The sequence below is a fragment of the Ammodytes marinus genome (assembly GCF_949987685.1).
Source record: "Ammodytes marinus genome assembly, chromosome: 18".
NCBI classification, from domain to species: Eukaryota; Metazoa; Chordata; class Actinopteri; order Uranoscopiformes; family Ammodytidae; genus Ammodytes; species Ammodytes marinus.
Window position 1 is genome coordinate 16,084,921 of NC_137222.1, and position 18,801 is coordinate 16,103,721.

Genomic DNA, 18,801 nt, shown 5'->3' on the forward strand with positions numbered 1-18,801 from the left:
GGTTGAGCTGTGACGTTGAGGAACTTTGAGTTGATTTAGGGACTAATACGTCTTCTTTGGCCTCTTGAATCTCAACGGTTTACTGCCAGGTGACCTGTTAATGAAGATTTTGTTTTACCTGGATATTGACTCTGTGATCAAACCTCGAAGAGAAAACTACAACCAGCTATTTTCGCCTTCAGACTGTTATGAAGACATTCCATCATAGCTGGAAACTGGCATCCTTTGACGCCATCTTGTGAAGAATAAACAAGTTATAACAGGGCTAGCTTCCAGCCACTCACACAGGTGACTGCAGGTTTAATTAGATTGAACTCAGTTTATTGTACAGCAAGTTTGTATCTTTGTCTTTAACCAGAATCGACGGCACTCCAGAGTCGCTGGACATATTGGCAAATGTTTTTACGGGACATTTTTACTCCTTTCATATTCCCTCTTTGAAACTGAGCTGGGGATCGGTAGCTAGAAACGAACGGCTCTACAGTCCTGCAATTTGGGATGAAATACAGCATCATAAAAACTGTTCTTTATTTGCCATTGTTATAAAACACTTGCCTATACCCTTTATGGCACTTAGAATATTGTTGCACTTACCTCTGTTAAAAGTTTGACACCTGTTGCATCTCTTAACACCAGTGATGTGGTGTTGGTTTTGTATCAGCAGCAGAGGACTTTATTTTTACTGCCAGTGTTACAATCACTCTTTATAGACATCATCATTGTCCTACAAAAGGCTACTGTGACATATATGCAGGTAATAACCTTTTACTTTTCTTTGTAAATGAATAAAACATTGTTTGGAAGCACTGATGGTACATACAAATAAAGTATTGGAACATACTCAAAAAGTAAGTAAGTTGCTGGAGAAATTTTGAGAAAAACAACTGTCTGTTCTGATTTAAAAGCTTGTGAAATGAGCACCATTCATTTTAATGTAGATAGAGTGTACTGTGCTGATTGATCCCGCAGACGGGTATCTGTAATCCTCATCTGTCACAGTTTTATTTTACCCCAGAGGTCGCCCTTAGAGCCCATGAAAACTTGGTTTCAAATCAAGTATTTCACAATGATATATCGTATTCATAATTAAATAATCAGCAATCAAATGTATTCGTTTTGGTTACAAACCAACAAACAAAAAGAATTGAACAGTGATTTGCTTCATCAGGGCTGTGTGGGTGTTGTTTGAATCAGATGTGTTTGACCCGTGGCCAGGACAAATAAACAGTCAATCACAAAACAAGTTATGATACAACTCTTGCTAGCACATGGAGGTATGTGACATCCCGTTAATCCAATTGAACCCCAGACAAAAACAGAAATTCTGTTCCAACTTTATCAGAAAATGGTTTTTGTAGGATCCCAGCCCTCGCAGGGAGGAACTGAGGGAGAATAACTTTGACATGGCCTTCAAATTCTACAACTAAATATTTCTTAGATTTTAACTTCAGAATTTTTACCAGGCTACACAACTAAAATAAAACTTTGTTAATTTTGGATGTGCTTCAGCATAAGTACTCCAAAGAAAAATGTGGAACATTTCGATTGACAATATATGAATTGTACTTGCATGATGAACATATTTTTTCCAATGTGAATATTAAGGTCTGATGTCATTTAAATGAAGAAAACGAGGCTTGTGTATGTCTTGGGAGTTGGTTGATGTTTTAACTGTTCTCTGACGTAATGTTACATTAAGTGATTTTTTACCACTAGAGGGCAGCTGACGAATAAAAGTCCAATTGTTACTCTCCTTTTGAGAGACGCCGAGATCTGGAAAAGCGCACCTGCTCCTTTTAGCTCTAATTTGGTCTATATTTGTTTTATATCAGTATCGCTTTTTATCAACTCTCATCTGATGTTTGATACATACCTGAACTATCTCTGTCTATCACAACATATTTAGGAGATGGACACGCAAAGGTGTGAAACCAACCCAGCCGCCTACATTCTGTCATCACACATATTTGCTTCTTTTTTTTTCAATCTCTTGCTGTGTCTCTGCCTCAGAAGAAAACAGTTAACTCCTCATCTTCCATTTTTATTGTCAATGCACAACCTCAAAGTTGGAGATTATGACAAGCTAAATGAATGTCTTGTTGCATTGCGACAACTTTCAAAGGTTGACTATTCCCTGTGTATCATTTGTGTCGTGTGTGGTGGAGATGATGAATAAACTAAAGAGAATTTGATATTTGTGTAAACTAATTTCTGTAGATCCCCGCATCAGTCCAATTAGATCAGAGTCGGTATGAGAGTGGTGTAGTTATGTCTCATTAAACCTGCACAAAGATGGTTTAAAGCATCACAATGGCAACTAAGTAAAATCAACTAAAGAATACGGAAAATAAACCAAACTTGAGCATGATTCTTGTATTTGTTCATATACAATGGAGTTCTATAAAATGTTTGAATTGTATGGCATTTTACGTGTTAATCGTCGACTTTGCACTCCCAAAAGTTAAAATTATTTTTTTGTTGCTTAAAACGAATGCAAATCTCAGTACATTTACATAAACAACACTTTGTGCCCCTTTATGTATCATATTATAACCCCCAAAATTCACTTTTTGGCCACCTGGGGGCCACCAATCTTTATTTCAAAAACAACTGTTCGGCACCTGTCAAATGGTGAATACTCATGTAAAACACATTTTTCCTATTTTAGTCTATGATTCACACCTCATCACCTGAGCTCTGAAATGCGTGTCTGTTTTCAGTGAGACAACATGGGCATCAGGCAAACGCTAATATCATTCTGTGTGGGCCTGAAACACATTTTAACAGGCAGGTGGTAATTACACACAGAGAGCCTCGTATGGAAGCCTATTTTGTTACAGAAAATGTGATTATCTCCAATAATTTCAGCCACCTTTGAAAGCAATCTTTGAGCTGATTTGCCACGTTGATTGGCACTCACCCCTGGGACTGCTGGCCATTAAACAATCAGGGTGAATCCAAGGGACAAACTAATTATTCTGTGAGCCCTCTCTAAACTCAATGACTCCAACACAATCTCTCTGGGCTTACATACTGTGTAAAGCATGAACATGGCAAAGCTTTGTCTTGTATCACAGCAGAGGCAGAGGTGGCCTTGGGTTTTCTAAAAGCATCTTGGCTTTAAGATTAGTCTGATGTTAACTTAGTAGTATGACAACATATTTTTAACCCCATGAGAAACAGTGTGTAATCCTTCTGTGGGCCTCTAGAAAATAGTCATGTTATGATTAGTTACAGTGTGAATCCAGTTTAACCTGCTTTTCTAACACTGTACAGTATATCTCTATCTTTAAGTATTTTCTCAGGTAAAACCATAATAACACTGAAAACAGTACTGATCACCAACAACCTCACCTGCATTTTAGGTTTTAGGTTAATGATAATGAAATTAGCACACAACCCTGACATGGCCTGTGTGTTCAGGCAGAGAGGAAGAAAGCATCTGTAAGGTCAGCTGGCTCCAACATCCTCCCTGCTTCTCTTCTTACTACCACTAGATGTAGCTACACCACCAGTAATTAAAGTGGCTTTGATTGTTAAACTCCTCCACAGGCACTCTCAACATGACTGTGTATTCACAGTAGTAACTTCAAAGGTGTTAGAAAGTAAAAGTACTCAGTACCATTTAGCCTCAGTTTAAGGGTCCTAGTAACTGTGCACGATTGTTCACTGTCACGCTGTCATGGATTACTTCGACACTTGAAAATAATAAAGCCATCACTGTGGTATAAGGGGTTAGTTAACCCATTATGGCAATAATTTTTTGGGGGGAATCTGAATGATTTTGATGTCAAAATAACTCTTGATTCAAATCTGTGAGTTTTTCCTAGGGGTCCACTACCTGCCCGTCCTGTGTGCGCGCTGGAAAAAAACAATCCAGTGTTAATATATGGCTATGTACAGTGGAGGAAATAAGTATTTGATCCCTCACTGATTTTGTAAGTTTGCCCATTACAATGAAATGAAAGGTCTATAATTTTAATAGGTTTAATAGGCTAGGTTTATTTTAACAGTGATAGACAGAATATCAAAAAGAAAATCCATAAAATCACATTAAAAAGAAGATATAAATTATTTTGCATTTAATTGAGGGAAATAAGTAATTGATCCCCTATCAAAACAGTGCTTAGTACTTGGTGGAGAAACCCTTGTTGGCAAGTACAGAGGTCAGACGTGTCTTGTAGTTGATGACCAGGTTTGCACACATCTCAGGAGGATATTTGGACCACTCCTCTTTGCAGATCCTCTCCTAATCTTTAAGGTTTCGAGGCTGTCGCTTGAGCTTCAGTTCCCTCCACAGATCTATTGGATTAAGGTCCGGAGACTGGCTAGGCCACTCCATGACCTCCACTCCTTTGTTGGCCTTTGCTGTATTTTTAGGGTCATTGACATGCTGGAAGACCCTTCCATGACCCATTTTTACGGACCTGGCTGAGAGAAGGAGGTTGTCACCTAGTATTTCCCAATTTCGTTGTATAGGTGACTGTACAATGACAATAAAGACTATCTTATCTTATCTTATCTTATTTCATAGTACATGTCCCCATCCATATTTCCCTCGATGCAGTGAAGTCCACCTGTTCCCTTAGCAGAGAAACACCCCCAAAGCCTAATGCTTCAACCTCCATGCTTGACTGTGGGGATGGTGTTCTTGGGGTCATAGTCAGAATTCCTCTTCCTCCAAGCATGGCGAGTCACTATCATACGAAATAACTTGATTTTGTTCTAATCTGAACACATCACCTTCTCCCAAGCATTCTCTGAGTCGTTCAGGTGTTCATTGGCAAACTTCAGACGGTTCTGTACATGTCCCTTCTTGAGTAGGGGGACATTACGGGCACTACAGGATTTCAATCCATTACGGCATAGTGTGTTACCAATTGTTTTCTTGGTGACTGTGGTCCCAGCTGCCTTGGGATCATAAACAAGCTCCTCCCGTGTAGATCTGGGCTGATCCCTCACCTTTCTCATGATCATTGATTCCCCACAAGGTGAGATCTTGCATGGAGCCCCAGACCAAGGGAGATTGATGGTCATTTTGTTTCTTTCATTTTCGAAAAATCGCACCAACAGATGTTTCCTTCTCACCCAGATTCTTGCCAATGGTCTTGTAGCCCATTCCGGCCTTGTGCAGGTCTTCCATCTTGTCCCTGATGTCCTTAGACAGCTCTTTGGTCTTGCCCATGATGGAGATGTTGGAGTTTGATTTATTGACTCTGTGGACAGGTGTCTTTTATACAGGTAACAAGTTGAGACAGGTGTGTTTTATACAGGAAACTAGTTGAGATTAGGAGTACTTTTTTAAAGCACAATATTTTTTTAATGTGATTTTCTGGATTTTCTTTTTGATATTCTGTCTATCACTGTTAAAATAAACCTAGCTTTAAAAGTATAGACCGCTTATTTCTCTGTAAGTGGGCAAACTTACAAAATCGGTGAGGGATCAAATATAACTTATTTCCTCCACTGTAGATATATCTAATACAGTCTATGGTTTATATGTGTAGTTATGGACCACTCGAATAACTGTATAAGTCACAAGAGGAACACAAGAAAACAAGCTCCGTTTTGGCAAGATCACGTCAAACACATGAGTGGACAACCTATTGTGATAAGGGGTTTATTATCTTATTATCTCGAGATAATGCTCATCTTCTCATGATAACGGCATTTCATATTCTAAGTCATGGGATGAGACAATCTTTTTTTCCTACAGATCTCAAGATAATAACCTTGTTATCCCGAGATAAGAGAAATACATCGTGATTGCAAACAGCGCCATTCTCGTCTTCCGTACCTATTTATTAATGGCAAACATTCCACTCTCAGACATTCCTCAGTGCTTACAGATTCCTGGTTGCAGGTCACTTAAAGATACCTGGCACAGGGGAAATCAATGAGCAAACATGTTGATAGAGTAGTTTGGTGTTTTTACACCCTTTATTGCAGTCGACGACTGTTGCTGATATACTATTAAACAGACTTCTTAAATGCTCGCTAACACATAACTGAATGCTTGAGCTAAAGCAATCCTGAGTTATAAAGTAAGAGAGTTGAATCAGAGAAGCTAGCCTGAAATCCCCTATTGAGGATTTGGAACATTTCGTATTTGTAAGCGAATAATCTATTGTTATACGTTGACTTTTCCCTGCTTGATCAGCAAACAGTAAAACCCCCTCTGTTCTCACCTCTGGAAACTATTTAACTAAAACATAAGTGTTTCAAGGAGGACGTTGTGTAACAACTGCAGTACATCTTAGTGGAGCCTGCATGGACATAAACGCAAACTTCTGCACGCTCATCACAAAATTCACACTTGGTTTAACGAAGGCACCACACACTTCATTCACTTCACTTGTTTGTTCTGCTATGGATGCCTCTTTTAATAGCTTACTCAAATAGTCAAACCAAGTCTTTATCTTTCTTATAGGGGATTCAAATGGTCAACAACTTGATCCCAGGCATGTCGCAGCTAATCTTCCCTAAACATTGACGGCCCCTAAACACCAGTAGTTTACTCTCAGGTCAGTTAATAAGTAAAATGGAAACACTCTTAAGCTTATTGTGTGCTCCAGGACTCTCGCAACTCTTGAGAAATGTCCGAGGACAAGAGAGGGTTAAGCGGTGGTGTGTCATTCATTGGGTTATCATGATGGCTTTCAAAGGTCATGATTTCCGCTTTCATTGTCACAGACAGGTTTCACAGGTTGATTTGTTTAATAACACCTGCTACAACCACAGACAGGCGTACAGTACTTGATATGCAAACTATCTCTCTTACATATGAAAGTGTGACACTTAAAACATGCCAAATATAAACCTCACTCATAATGTGGACCATAACACCAAAAGGACGTCCTGAAAGACGGTAAAACACTTAACTGAGAGTCAAGTAATGTTGATCTTTTTATTTGTTACTACTGTATGCGCAACACAGTTCACATTACACAAAGTGATTTGATTCCTTGTAATATCAAAATGAAAATCGGTTAGAGAATAAAGTATATTACTATGGAGTTTGTTGTGACTGAAATGTGAGGGATACTCACAGGTTAATCCATAACCAGCAGGCAGGATCTGATTTCAAAACTGTATTTAGCGACAAAAAACAGCAATGAGTGGACAAAAAGCTTTGACATATGTCCTGAAATCCACCTCCATCCTTAACAGTTGGGCACTGTCGATTTTTTTTATTTAAGGACTGCATTCAGTGGAGGATTTATAAATATTTAGGTGTTTTAGTAAGTACTTCTGGCAGCATGACAATGCATGTGGGATTGAGTCACATGCAAGTAAACTAGAGTGCTTATGTTCACCACAGTTCTGCAATATCACGTTTTGGATACACAGACAGTATACACTCACCGGCCACTTTATTAGTTTACAGCGGTTCAATTTCTTGTTAACACATATAACTTATCAGCCAATCACATGGCAGAAACTCAATGCATTTAGGCATGTAGACCTGGACGGGACAACTTATTTAAGTTAAAACCGAGCAACAGAATGGGGAAGAAAGGGGGTTTAAGTGACTTTGAACATAACAATGTTGAGGGTGCCAGGAGGGCTTGTCTGAGTATTTCAGAAACTGCTTATCTACTGGGATTTTCAGTTTAAACCATCTCTAGGGCTTACAGAGAGTGGCCCGAAAAATAAAAAATAAAATAATATTTGTGTGGACGTAAAATGCCTTATTGAAGTCAGAGGTCAGTGGAGGATGGGCATACTGGTTTGAGTTGATAGAAAGGCAACAGTAACTCAAATAACCACTCGTTACAACCAGGGTATGCAGAAGACCATCTCTGAACACAAAACATGACCAACCTTGAAGCAGATGGGCTACAGCAACAGAAGACCCCACCGGGTGCCACTCCTGTCAGCTAAAAACAGGAAACTGAGGCTACAATTCTCACAGGGTCACCAATATTGGACAATAGAAGATAGAAAAATCATGCCTGGTCTGATGAGTCTTTATTTCAGTTGTGACATTCAGATGGCAGGTTTAGAATTTGGCGTAACCAACATGAAAGTATGGCTCCATCCTGCCGTGCACCATCAACCATGCCACGTTCAAAGTCACTTTAATCCCCTTTCTTCCCCATTCTGATGCTCGGTTTGACTTACAGTACATTGTCTTGACCACGTCTAAATGCCTAAATGCATTACATTGCTGCCATGTGATTAGCTGATGAGCTTTTTGTATTTATAAGCTATTGAACAGGTGTACCTAATAAAGTGGCCGGTGAGTGCATGTTGTACTTGGTTATTTCATGCAAATATTAATTAATAACACAATATAGAATATCGCCTGACTAACGCAGGATAAACTTATAAACGTGTAGTAAGAAAAGCCATTTTCCAGCGTCTTGTTTTAGAATAACGTTAAAGTCATTATCAACTAAGTCAGCTACAACCGTAAACGCAAGTAAATCAATTGGGACATATAATGGATTTCCAAGAAAAAGACCTAAACACACTGGATGGAAGATTCTTTGAACCCAATATAGAGGTGTGATCAGTATTTTATGTAACATCTACTTTTCACTGATGTACAAGTGGGGATCAGTGGTTTTTGAAAGGAAGACACACACACAAACACACAGACACACAAACACACACACACACACACCCCCAGCAGGAGCTCAGTCACCATGGTAACTGTCATCCTGTACCAACAGCCCTCCCTCCTCCCTCTCTCTCCATCCCTTCTCCTCTCTCCCCTCCCCCTCTGCACGGCTCCAATCGCAGACAGGAACGACACGGAGGGGGTGCTGCTCCCATCATGCTTTGCAGCAAGGAAACCGGAAGAAGCTTTCAATGGGCGACAGAGTGGAGGAAAACAGACAGATGGTGGAAGCAGAAGCACCAGGCAAGGAGGTATGGCCCATGTTGCCCCCTGTTTGCATTCGAGTGGCTCCTTCTCACTGGGTGAGTCTTTATACACTTGTCTTTTACCAGAAAAAAAAAAACAATTGTGTCCAGAAGTCATGATGTGATGAAGCTGACAGATGGATGCTGCCGGTGGATTTAAAGGGCCAGTGCAATAATCCTCTCAGCTCAAGCGGTTTTCTGTTTTACAGTGAGGGGTCTTCCATTGTTTTGTTTTGTCAGCTTTTTGTGGCATTCCAGTCTTACCGTGCATGTAATGTTTATTGTCATGTTAACCACACAAACATACACAAAACACACATCTGCAAAAACCACCTCCCCTTTTCTTTTTGATGCATTACAAAAATGACACTCCAAACTAAGCTTTCACACACTGTATTAGAAGAACATAAAGAAATGAACTGCCATGTCTTCACAGTGACAATGGCGCCATTCAGTGTAGCATATAATGCACACGGGGACACACCCACACACTTGCGTACACACAGGCCCACTCTTGTCTCCAGTCAGTGAATTTTCGCCACATTCATAAAGAGATTCGGAAACAGTCTTAAACTAAGAGTCTTACGTATTATTTTTCTAAACTGGTAATGTAAAAAGTAACTTAAGCTCTCACATAAATGTAGTGGAGTTAAAAAAGTACAATATCTCTTGTGAGATGGAGCGGAGTAGAAGAATAAAGTTGCATAAAATGGAAATAACTCAAATGTGAACTTAAGTAGTACTAATAAAAATGTACAGAGTTGCCGGTTCAAGCTACTGTATTTTACTGCAGTACAAACGAAGCCGTTACTAGTACTGTTTATAAGTTAAATAGTTCCACAGTCAACTATGTCCGACAAGGTTGTGGTGATTGTTTGTGTGGCGTCCACAGAGCTTCAGTAAACTTTTAACCAGGAAGACAGCAGTGAGTGGAGCTCCACTGACTCTTTCACACACACATTTTCAATGTTAATGATTTTATGTACATGTACTGAACATCTGCGGACCAACACACCCTCAACAAGTGAGGAAGTTTGTATAATCCGTATGAAATTCACATGCTTCACTATTGTGCGCATGTCATGGAAGAGAGACGATAAACACAATGGTCACTTCACATGAGACACACTGATGGTTTGATTGATTCACCAGGTCAACTCATGCACTGAGTCACATGAAAGAAAACACATTGCGACCAAAGACTGTATGATAGTGGCACAGGGATTTTTCTCAGATCTATTTTTTTTTACTTAAACGTTAGCGAAGATGAAAAGGCAGCAAGCGTCCTCCTATCCTTGTTTGAAACAGCTAAAAAGTTACACCATAACCATGATATGTAAAACGTAGGCCTACCAACTTTATGTGCTTGCCGACTTTAAAGGTATGTTAGCAACACTTCCCAGAATGCTAGCATAATGGGATTGACACCAAGTGGCACACTCGTTTGATTGGATAAACATTTCCAGGTCATACCAGAATATCAGCTGGGGCTCAATAACTGATTATAAATCACCCCTGGCTGGGCTAATCTATTGTGACCTGAGGAGTCATGCTGATCACATCCTCATTCTTGACCTAGATTCAAGACACCAAGACCATTCACAAATACATTCTGAACAATCCTCAACCCTCCTTGGTCTGTCCCCCCCTACCTGTGTCACTTAGTGCCAACTGCTGCCTACAACACAGCTAAAAATTCAGAAAAACAAATGCAATACTTGGTCAAACATCCTTCAGGACTGCTGCAGCCAGTGACTGGAACAACATACACAAAACACTCAATCTGGACACTCTCATCCCTATGTCAGCTTTCAAGAACTATGGACATTCTCACTGACACATGCAACTGCTTCTCGGCGCGCTAACGTTTCACAAATCACTGTCCTCTGGCGGATTTCTGTCTGTTCCCTGCATGTAGATGATCGCGGTGTGTCGCTATTTGTTCTTTGTACATAGCCACTAGCCTCCTTCTCCCTCAAAAGGCTTTTGTCTTTTGCCAGGCCCGTTTTTGTAAAGTAAGAATTTGTTCCTAATGACCGGCCTGGTTAGATAAAGGTAAAATACATTTAAAAGTAGATCAGCATGGCTTCAACACTTCTGCTTGCAGGATATTTCGTACCCTGCCTGTGTGTTAGGGCGGTACAAATCATTGACAGTTCCACTATTGGTAAACACACTACAATTACTCATGTCTAATATGAGCATTCTAAAGACAGATAAAAGCTATTTCACATGCAGGTCAGGCAGATAACGATTTGAGCTTCTTTGCTTGTCACACCTCAGGTATAGCATATCTTCTGTTTACTATGTAATCAACTCTTTGCAGGATGTATGTCAACAGTGTGACGCGCTGACATACATAGTCTGTGTTCATTTTCACTTTTTCACACACACACACACACACACACACACACACACACACACACACACACACACACACACGCACACACACACACACACACACACACTTTTCAATTGGTGCAAATGATGACTAGGCCCACCCACTCTTAGTGTACAAGCCAATAGGGAACAGTGTGAGGGGAGAGCAAAGGGCTGCTGTTATCTTACTATTTATCCAGCAGAGACCACACTCGCATCTCCTGCAGTCTGTCTGCTCAGATGACATCAGAGAGGGAGAGTGGAAGAGAGACAGACAGGCTGAGAATGAGAAGAAGTTAGGGCGATCAACACAGATTTAAACAAAACACATCAGAGACTTGTGGTCCTGTTGGTCCCTTGGGAGGTGATTCTGCAGGTGAGTTGTTATCACACATTACTGGCTGGAGTCATTTGTCAATATTTGATTTACATGTCCAAGAAATTATCCCTGATGTTTTCTAAGTTGGCTTTTATTCCACCTGGAAAGCTTCTGAAGGATAACTATGATATAATTGGTGGGTGTTTATTTAACGGGCATTCATTCTGTTATCTGTGGAAATCAGTCTATTGACTTTGCTAGTTCAGTTAAACCAGTAGTAGGCCTAAGTCAACATTTGGCACCCTTGAAGTCAGGAGAGTTGCAAATTTGACTTGAAACCACCGGCTTTCACGATTACGTCACGTCGTTGTTGTCCTTTACAATTGAAAGTTTACTAGGGACAATGATCCTGGCCTCAGCTTTTCAGCATTGTTTTTGAAGACTCAGCATGTGGACTGACACTGAAGGTTTTTAAAATTCAGGATATTTGTCGTATGCCTTATTAGGAATTAGGGTTTTAAAAAGGTTTTAATATCATGTGTTTTGAGGTTTTGACCACAGTATCACGCTGTATATCATTTTTTATAACTGCACACGCCTATAATAAAAAAATCATTCATTATATTTCCGTTGTTAAAGACCTACTTCACCGGTGGACATATGAAGGTGTATTTAACTCTGAGATCCTATGTAGTATAAATGTGCAAACATTGTAGAAATCGGTTTATCCTAGCCTGACAAAAGGAAGAAAGAGTGTTTTATGGTCTCACTGTCTAACCCTACATTTTCCCATGTTCACACATGGTTAAATGTAGGGTTAGGATTAACAGGACAGCTGGGCCAAGGGAAGACTGAGTGAAGACTAAGGGAAGAAAAACCTAATTCATTATATTATAACAGCGATTTTATAATGATAGAACGCCGGTTCTTTATGGGTGAAGTATTCCTTTAATTCTTATTTAAATCAAGACAAAATCAAGAAGAAATACTTTTGGGTTTATATTTACTGTAGTAAGTTGAAGTATATAAATAAGTATGCACCTATATATACGCCAATTTAGACTTTTAACATGATTGGATAAAGGCATGAAAAATGATTAGAAATGGTTCAGAGGGGGGGCGCCTTTAGCTCAGTTGGTAAGGCGTCCCCTCCATGGGCCTCGGCCAGCAGCAGACCCGGGTTCGATTCCAGCCCATGGTTGTTCTCTGCATGTAACTCCCCTCTCTGCCCCATTTAAACTCTGTCTCTACACTGTCAATACAGCATAAAAAGAAAAAAAAAAATGGTTCAAAGAAACTGCTTTAATCAATTGTTTTAAGTGTTATTCACGGTCGACACTGTAGTCAATGTTATTGTTTGGTGCAAAAAGGTCCTCAGTGTGACTCCTGTCATGTTCAACACTCAATCAGGTGTATGTGTGTCTCCAATTGAAAGAAAACCTTGTGTAGGAAGAGTTTTTCTCGCTTGGCAAGAGTGTTCCACACAAATGTAAGGCAGTTACTGTGCTCTTGATCTCTTTTTGCAAGAAGTTATTTTTCTTTATGTGTTGTACCTCAAAGCCACACAGGCTAGTAATTTATGTCCCAAGTCTTTAAGTCTTTTAGCCTATTTGTTAAAAGTGTCAGGCTCGATTTGTAAGATCACAGACTGGGGTCTGCATGGATTAATTTATTTCCACGGAAGGAAAAAAAATAATGCCCTGCAAAGTGAAACTGCCTGGAAACAGTGAATAGAAAATCAACAAAGAGGCCGAAAATGTGATTAACGCAACTGTAAAACCATAAATCTGATGTAAGTAAACATAATAATAAAATCATTTCTCCATAATTCATCCTAGCTGTCATATCAGTCCGTGAGAGTAACCAGCGCTGCCACAGGAAGTCTAAATCACAGGACATGCCAGTGTTGTTGTGATGGCAGAGGTTGATAACACATCAAGTATTTTATGGTTTATCATTGGACATGCATATTTCAGCTGAGACGCAGCTGCTCCTGATAACAGCTAACCTTGTGAGGAGGGCCCGATGTGACACACCGTTTACAAATGTTATATAATTAGGCTCATGAATCTCTTGCTGTCATTTATTGATGTAATATTGGCGGTGTGATTAATGGGTTTTAAAAGCCAACTGACATGTTTTGTAATATTCTTTTTTTTATGGAAAACCAACACAGTCCTACTTAGACCATCAGGTGACACTGACATTTACAATTGAAAGATCAATTACTGCTTGTAAATTCAATTCACATAAGAAAACAATAACATGCTTGGCTAATTTAACACTTGTACAGTTTGAGATGTTATTTACAGTATTGTAACATTGTAAGCAGATCGATGTTTGAGAGAAGCTTATCCATATTGCATTTTAATACAATTGTATTATAGCTTTGTATGGGACATTCCATAATACTGAGACCAGACAAAATCCCTCAACACTGAATGTTTATGACCTCAGTTGCACAACCTGCACTTTTTCAATCACATCTTAGTCACTGACTAACTGGTGTTCTGGGAGAATAAGCTAATTAACTCCAGAACAGATACTGCACTTTCTGTATTGTTTAACTATTTGTTAAAGTTTAACAAACTGTTGTCGTAGGTTTTTCGGTTTGATTTGTAGGTTGGGTTGTATTGGAAGTAAGAAATGCATTCACCCATATATTTAATGCATTATCCTGACTGAGCACTCACACAAATGCTGATTCAGATGTTTAAAAGCTGACCAAACTCCAAATGATCTGTATTAAAGAAATACGACTATCATCATACAACTAGGGATGGTTAAAGGAAGCAAAATCATTCTTTACACCAGTTCGGAATCCATAAAAGATTGATAACATGTGTTTTGTAAATGTACATTTTGAAATTTTGAGATCGACCAAAGTTGTCTTCACTGATATTTACAGTTTGCATTTCTCTTTTTGTCCTGTGTATCTCCCACCCTTATTTGTCCTTGATGATGATCTCCCAGGAGCAAAGCTGACCACTACACCCAGCAGCCCCCTCTCTTCCTCTCACCTTGCTGCCTCCTGGTCTCACCTAAGACCATGGAGGAGACCACCAAGGTCTCGGAAACCGCACTGACCCCGCCACACCTCCTTGAGCGGCGGGTTCGCCATCGACAGCCCACAGTTTCAGTCCTCAAATCCAAGCTGAAGCAAGGTGTGTCCTGCTCCGTGCCCAGAGTCCGATCCACCCTGTCCGGGTTTTTCCCTGTGGTGCGCTGGCTGCCTAAATACAAGCTTCGAGAGTATGTCTGGGGCGACGTGATGTCTGGGCTGATCATAGGTATCATCTTGGTACCGCAGGCCATCGCCTACTGCCTGCTGGCAGGAGTGCCGCCCATCTATGGCTTATACACCTCGTTTTACGCCAACATCATCTACTTCCTCATGGGGACGTCCAGACATGTCTCTGTGGGGATATTTAGTCTCATGAGCCTTATGGTTGGACAGGTAAAAATCCCAGTTGGCATGCAGTTGTCACAATTTTGGTCTTCATTGAAATGTTGAAGGAACATTTTCTGCAGATATGTTGATGTGATCTTTACTTTCTTGCAGGTGGTGTATAGGGAGATGTATCTGGCAGGTTTTGACCTCAATGAAGACTCCACAGCGTCTGGTCTGGATGTGCTTAATGATACACTGGGCACTAACCTCACAGAGGGTAAAATCCACAGTGTTGATCTAATGGGTCTACAGTGTGGGAAGGAGTGTTACAGCATAAGCATTGCTGCTGCCATTACATTCCTGGCCGGTATCTACCAGGTAATGGAACAGTTGTATTTTGACCGTACAGCCCCAAAGCTCTACTGTATCGGATAAAACACATCACAAAATAATGAAAGGTGCCCTGTTTACTAAGTTACATGGGTTACAATGTTAAAGAAAAAGAAAATAATTAAGTAGTCTTAGGTACAGTGTTGTTTTATTTGCTAGCATTGCTAACATGGGCAGTGACAATGTTAACACGCTCACTTTTAGTAGGTACGTTTTCCAGAGTCAGTTTAAATTGTTATACTGGGAAAATGTGTTTACTAGTACTTAACACAAAGTACAGGTTGCGGCTAATGGGTGTGATATTGCGTATTGCAGAAATATGGTCATAAACCAAAATATTGCACAATGTGAAGTTCAAACCTGATGGTGGTACACGGTAAAATGTCAGGGGGTATCAATTTATGACAATAGTTACAAAGTGACATGGATGTCTTTCATGGCAATCCATCCAATAGTTGTTGGGACAATTCTCTCATACCCAAAAATACAACCCCATGGTCGGACAAGAGGAGAAGTCAGGAGATCAACAAAATCATTCAGGCACATCAGTGGGAACCATAGATCTCTGTACAAACTTCTGTGCCAATTTATCTCGGAAATGTTGAGGTATTTCATTTGATATGTGACTCACTTTTATTATCAAATTACCCATGTTCTTTCTCTTCCTCTCCTGCTCTTCCTCCTGATCCCCTCACCAGGTCTTGATGGCTGTGTTTCAGCTAGGTTTCGTCTCTGTATTCCTATCAGCTCCAATGCTCGATGGGTTTGCCACGGGAGCCTCTTTCACTATCCTGACAGTGCAGGCTAAATACCTGTTAGGTCTAAAGATTGCTCGTCACCAGGGATACGGCACAGTTGTGGTCACCTGGATCAACATCTTCGCCAACATTCATAAAACCAACGTGTGTGACCTTATCACTAGTGCCATCTGTATCTCTATATTAGGTAAATACCTCTATTTTTCATATTCCCTACAAGATTTCCTACAGACCTGCTTCAGTTTCAATTCATTATATACCACACTACCCAGAATGACATGGGAGGAGGCATCCATCCATTTCTCATAACATGAAAAAAGGGAGTCATTTGTTTAGTAACTACTTGATTTCCAGTACTATAGAATAACACTATGATTTTTTTTTTAAGTGGCAGGGAAAGAGATCCAGGAGCGCTTCAAGGATCGCCTGAAGATACCTCTGCCGACTGAGCTGATAGTAGTGGCAGGAGCTACACTGGCCAGCCATTTTGGGGATCTGAACAGTGTTTACAGCTCCAGTGTTTCTGGTCACATCCCCACAGGGTTTATTCCTCCTAGCGTCCCTTCCTTTTCTCTGATGCCACGGGTGGCACTGGATGCCATTCCTCTGGCTGTCATTAGGTAATGTACATCAAATGTAACACCATGTCTGCTTGGCATCAACATGTTTCTCGTTTCTGGGTTGAACCAAACTGTTTCCTAAGTTTTTGCTCAAATTGCCTGCACTGAAGAAAATGAATCAGAAGATTGTACACTTTTATTTGTTGATTCTTGGAAGCTATTCTGCTAAATTACAAAACAATCATCCTAATGTATGTTTACATCTGTTCTTAAAGGGTCTGCACATGCTTTTATGAAAGTAGTTATCAATTCACAGCTTCAATTGATTAACACAATTACATTTTATCTTTTTAGTTTTGCCTTCACCGTGTCGCTGTCAGAGATGTTTGCTAAGAAAAATGGCTACACGGTTCGTCCCAACCAGGAGATGCTGGCCATCGGCTTCTGTAACATCATCCCTTCCTTCTTCCACTGTTTCACTACCAGTGCTGCACTGGCAAAAACCATGGTGAAGGACTCAACAGGCTGCCAGACACAGGTACATTTAAGACGGTCAAACTCATCTTTTAATGATAAGTCCAATCAGTTACTTTGTTTTTGAGGATTCAGACTCTTCCCGGCATGTTTTCTTTGAGACGTAGCATTTCTCATTCAGTACGTATCTTTGCTGCACTACCCTCAGCTGCAAAATTATCTAATACACTGTAGATGATTTATGTTTGAAATGATTGACTTATTCTGTGTTCACAACTCTGTACCGAAATGTTCACACTACCTTAACAAGTATCAATTAGATGACAAATTGCCCTTTGGCAACAAACAGGATTCCACAAAAAATCTGCTCCGAGGCCATGTGTAAAACAGGACATACACTTTTATCTTATCTGTTCATTTTAACTTTGTAAAAGGTTCTCACTATAAAATCTCTTCTTTCTTCTTCTGTGTCTGTTTTGCTCTATTTCTCCGCTCCTCCATCAGGTATCAAGTCTGATTAGTGCCCTGGTCGTCCTTCTCGTCCTCCTCTTCTTTGCCCCTTACTTCTACGCTCTCCAGAAGTGTGTGCTTGCCTGTATTATCATTGTCAGCCTTCGGGGGGCACTTAGGAAGTTCAGGGACGTGCCGGCTAAGTGGCGTGCCAGCCGAAACGACGCCATTGTTTGGCTGGTTACCATGTCTGCCACAGCTCTGATCAGTGTCGAGATGGGCCTACTGGTCGGAATAGTTTTTTCAATGGTCTGCGTCATCTTTAAGACCCAGAGCCCTAAGGTGAGTAATGAACATTGTTTGCCGATCAGAAGCTCCACCATAGCAGCCATGACTTGCTGATATCAAATATTTCATTAATATATATTTATCATGATCTCATCTTATCTGATGTCAGGTCTCTCTCCTGGGCCGAGCCGAAGACACTGATTTTTATGAGGATGCAGACGAGTACAAGAACCTCGTGCCGCCACCTCGGGTTCATGTCTTTCGCTTCCAGGCACCCCTGTACTACGCCAACAAGGAGTCATTCCTCAAATCCCTCTACAAAGCAGTGGGAGTTGAACCTTTCTTGGAGATGACTAAGAGGAGGAAGGTAGAGAAAAAGGCCAAAGAGATGTCCTCGAAGCAGTCCAAGGCAAATGGGGATAAAACAAACAACGGAGAAGTCATTGTTAGACTTGTCCAAAGAGAACTGGATTTTCACACGATAGTTTTAGACTGCTGTGCTATCCCTTTCATAGACTCCACAGGCATGGCCACATTTCAAGGGCTGGTCAAGGAATATAAAGATATTGGGGTGAGCGTGCTTCTCGCCAACTGTAACACCTCTGTCATTGATACCCTGCAGAAGGGACAATTCTTTGGGAAGAATGATAAAGACATGAGCAGCCTGCTGTTCCATACAGTCCACGGTGCAGTTCTTCACGCAAACAGAACGATTTTGGCAGCAGAAAGTAGGTCAGAAGACTCTGTGGTCTAGAGCAGTTTTGCTTTGCAAACCTAAAGGTGAATTTAGGTATGCTACCATCTTAAACATGACAGCATTAGGTACCTTTGGAGTAGCCTTTTAGCAGGCTTTGGCCTAGAAAACATGGGGGACCCCAGAGAATCAAATTAGTAGTATCCTGTCAAGTAGTGTTTGACGCT

At 40.5% G+C, this 18,801-nt stretch overlaps 1 protein-coding gene across 1 annotated transcript; it reads left to right on the forward strand.

Moving 5' to 3' along the window:
* Nucleotides 1-11,618: 11,618 nt before the first annotated feature.
* Nucleotides 11,619-18,801, forward strand: slc26a1 (solute carrier family 26 member 1). Its single transcript, XM_080047101.1, has 8 exons — nt 11,619-11,626; nt 14,543-15,026; nt 15,132-15,338; nt 16,049-16,295; nt 16,497-16,728; nt 17,023-17,206; nt 17,647-17,934; nt 18,050-18,801. Exons 2-8 carry the CDS (start codon nt 14,619-14,621, stop codon nt 18,632-18,634), a joined length of 2,151 nt encoding a protein of 716 aa, XP_079903227.1. The 5' UTR covers nt 11,619-11,626; nt 14,543-14,618; the 3' UTR covers nt 18,635-18,801.

Excerpts from the sequence above, each read along its gene's own strand:
- slc26a1 (XM_080047101.1), top strand. The coding sequence starts at position 14,619 with ATGGAGGAGACCACCAAGGTCTCGGAAACCGCACTGACCCCGCCACAC. Across the intron at positions 15,339-16,048 it reads TCCTGGCCGGTATCTACCAG|GTCTTGATGGCTGTGTTTCA; the intron begins GTAATGGAACAG and ends TCCCCTCACCAG. Across the intron at positions 17,935-18,049 it reads TTAAGACCCAGAGCCCTAAG|GTCTCTCTCCTGGGCCGAGC; the intron begins GTGAGTAATGAA and ends ATCTGATGTCAG.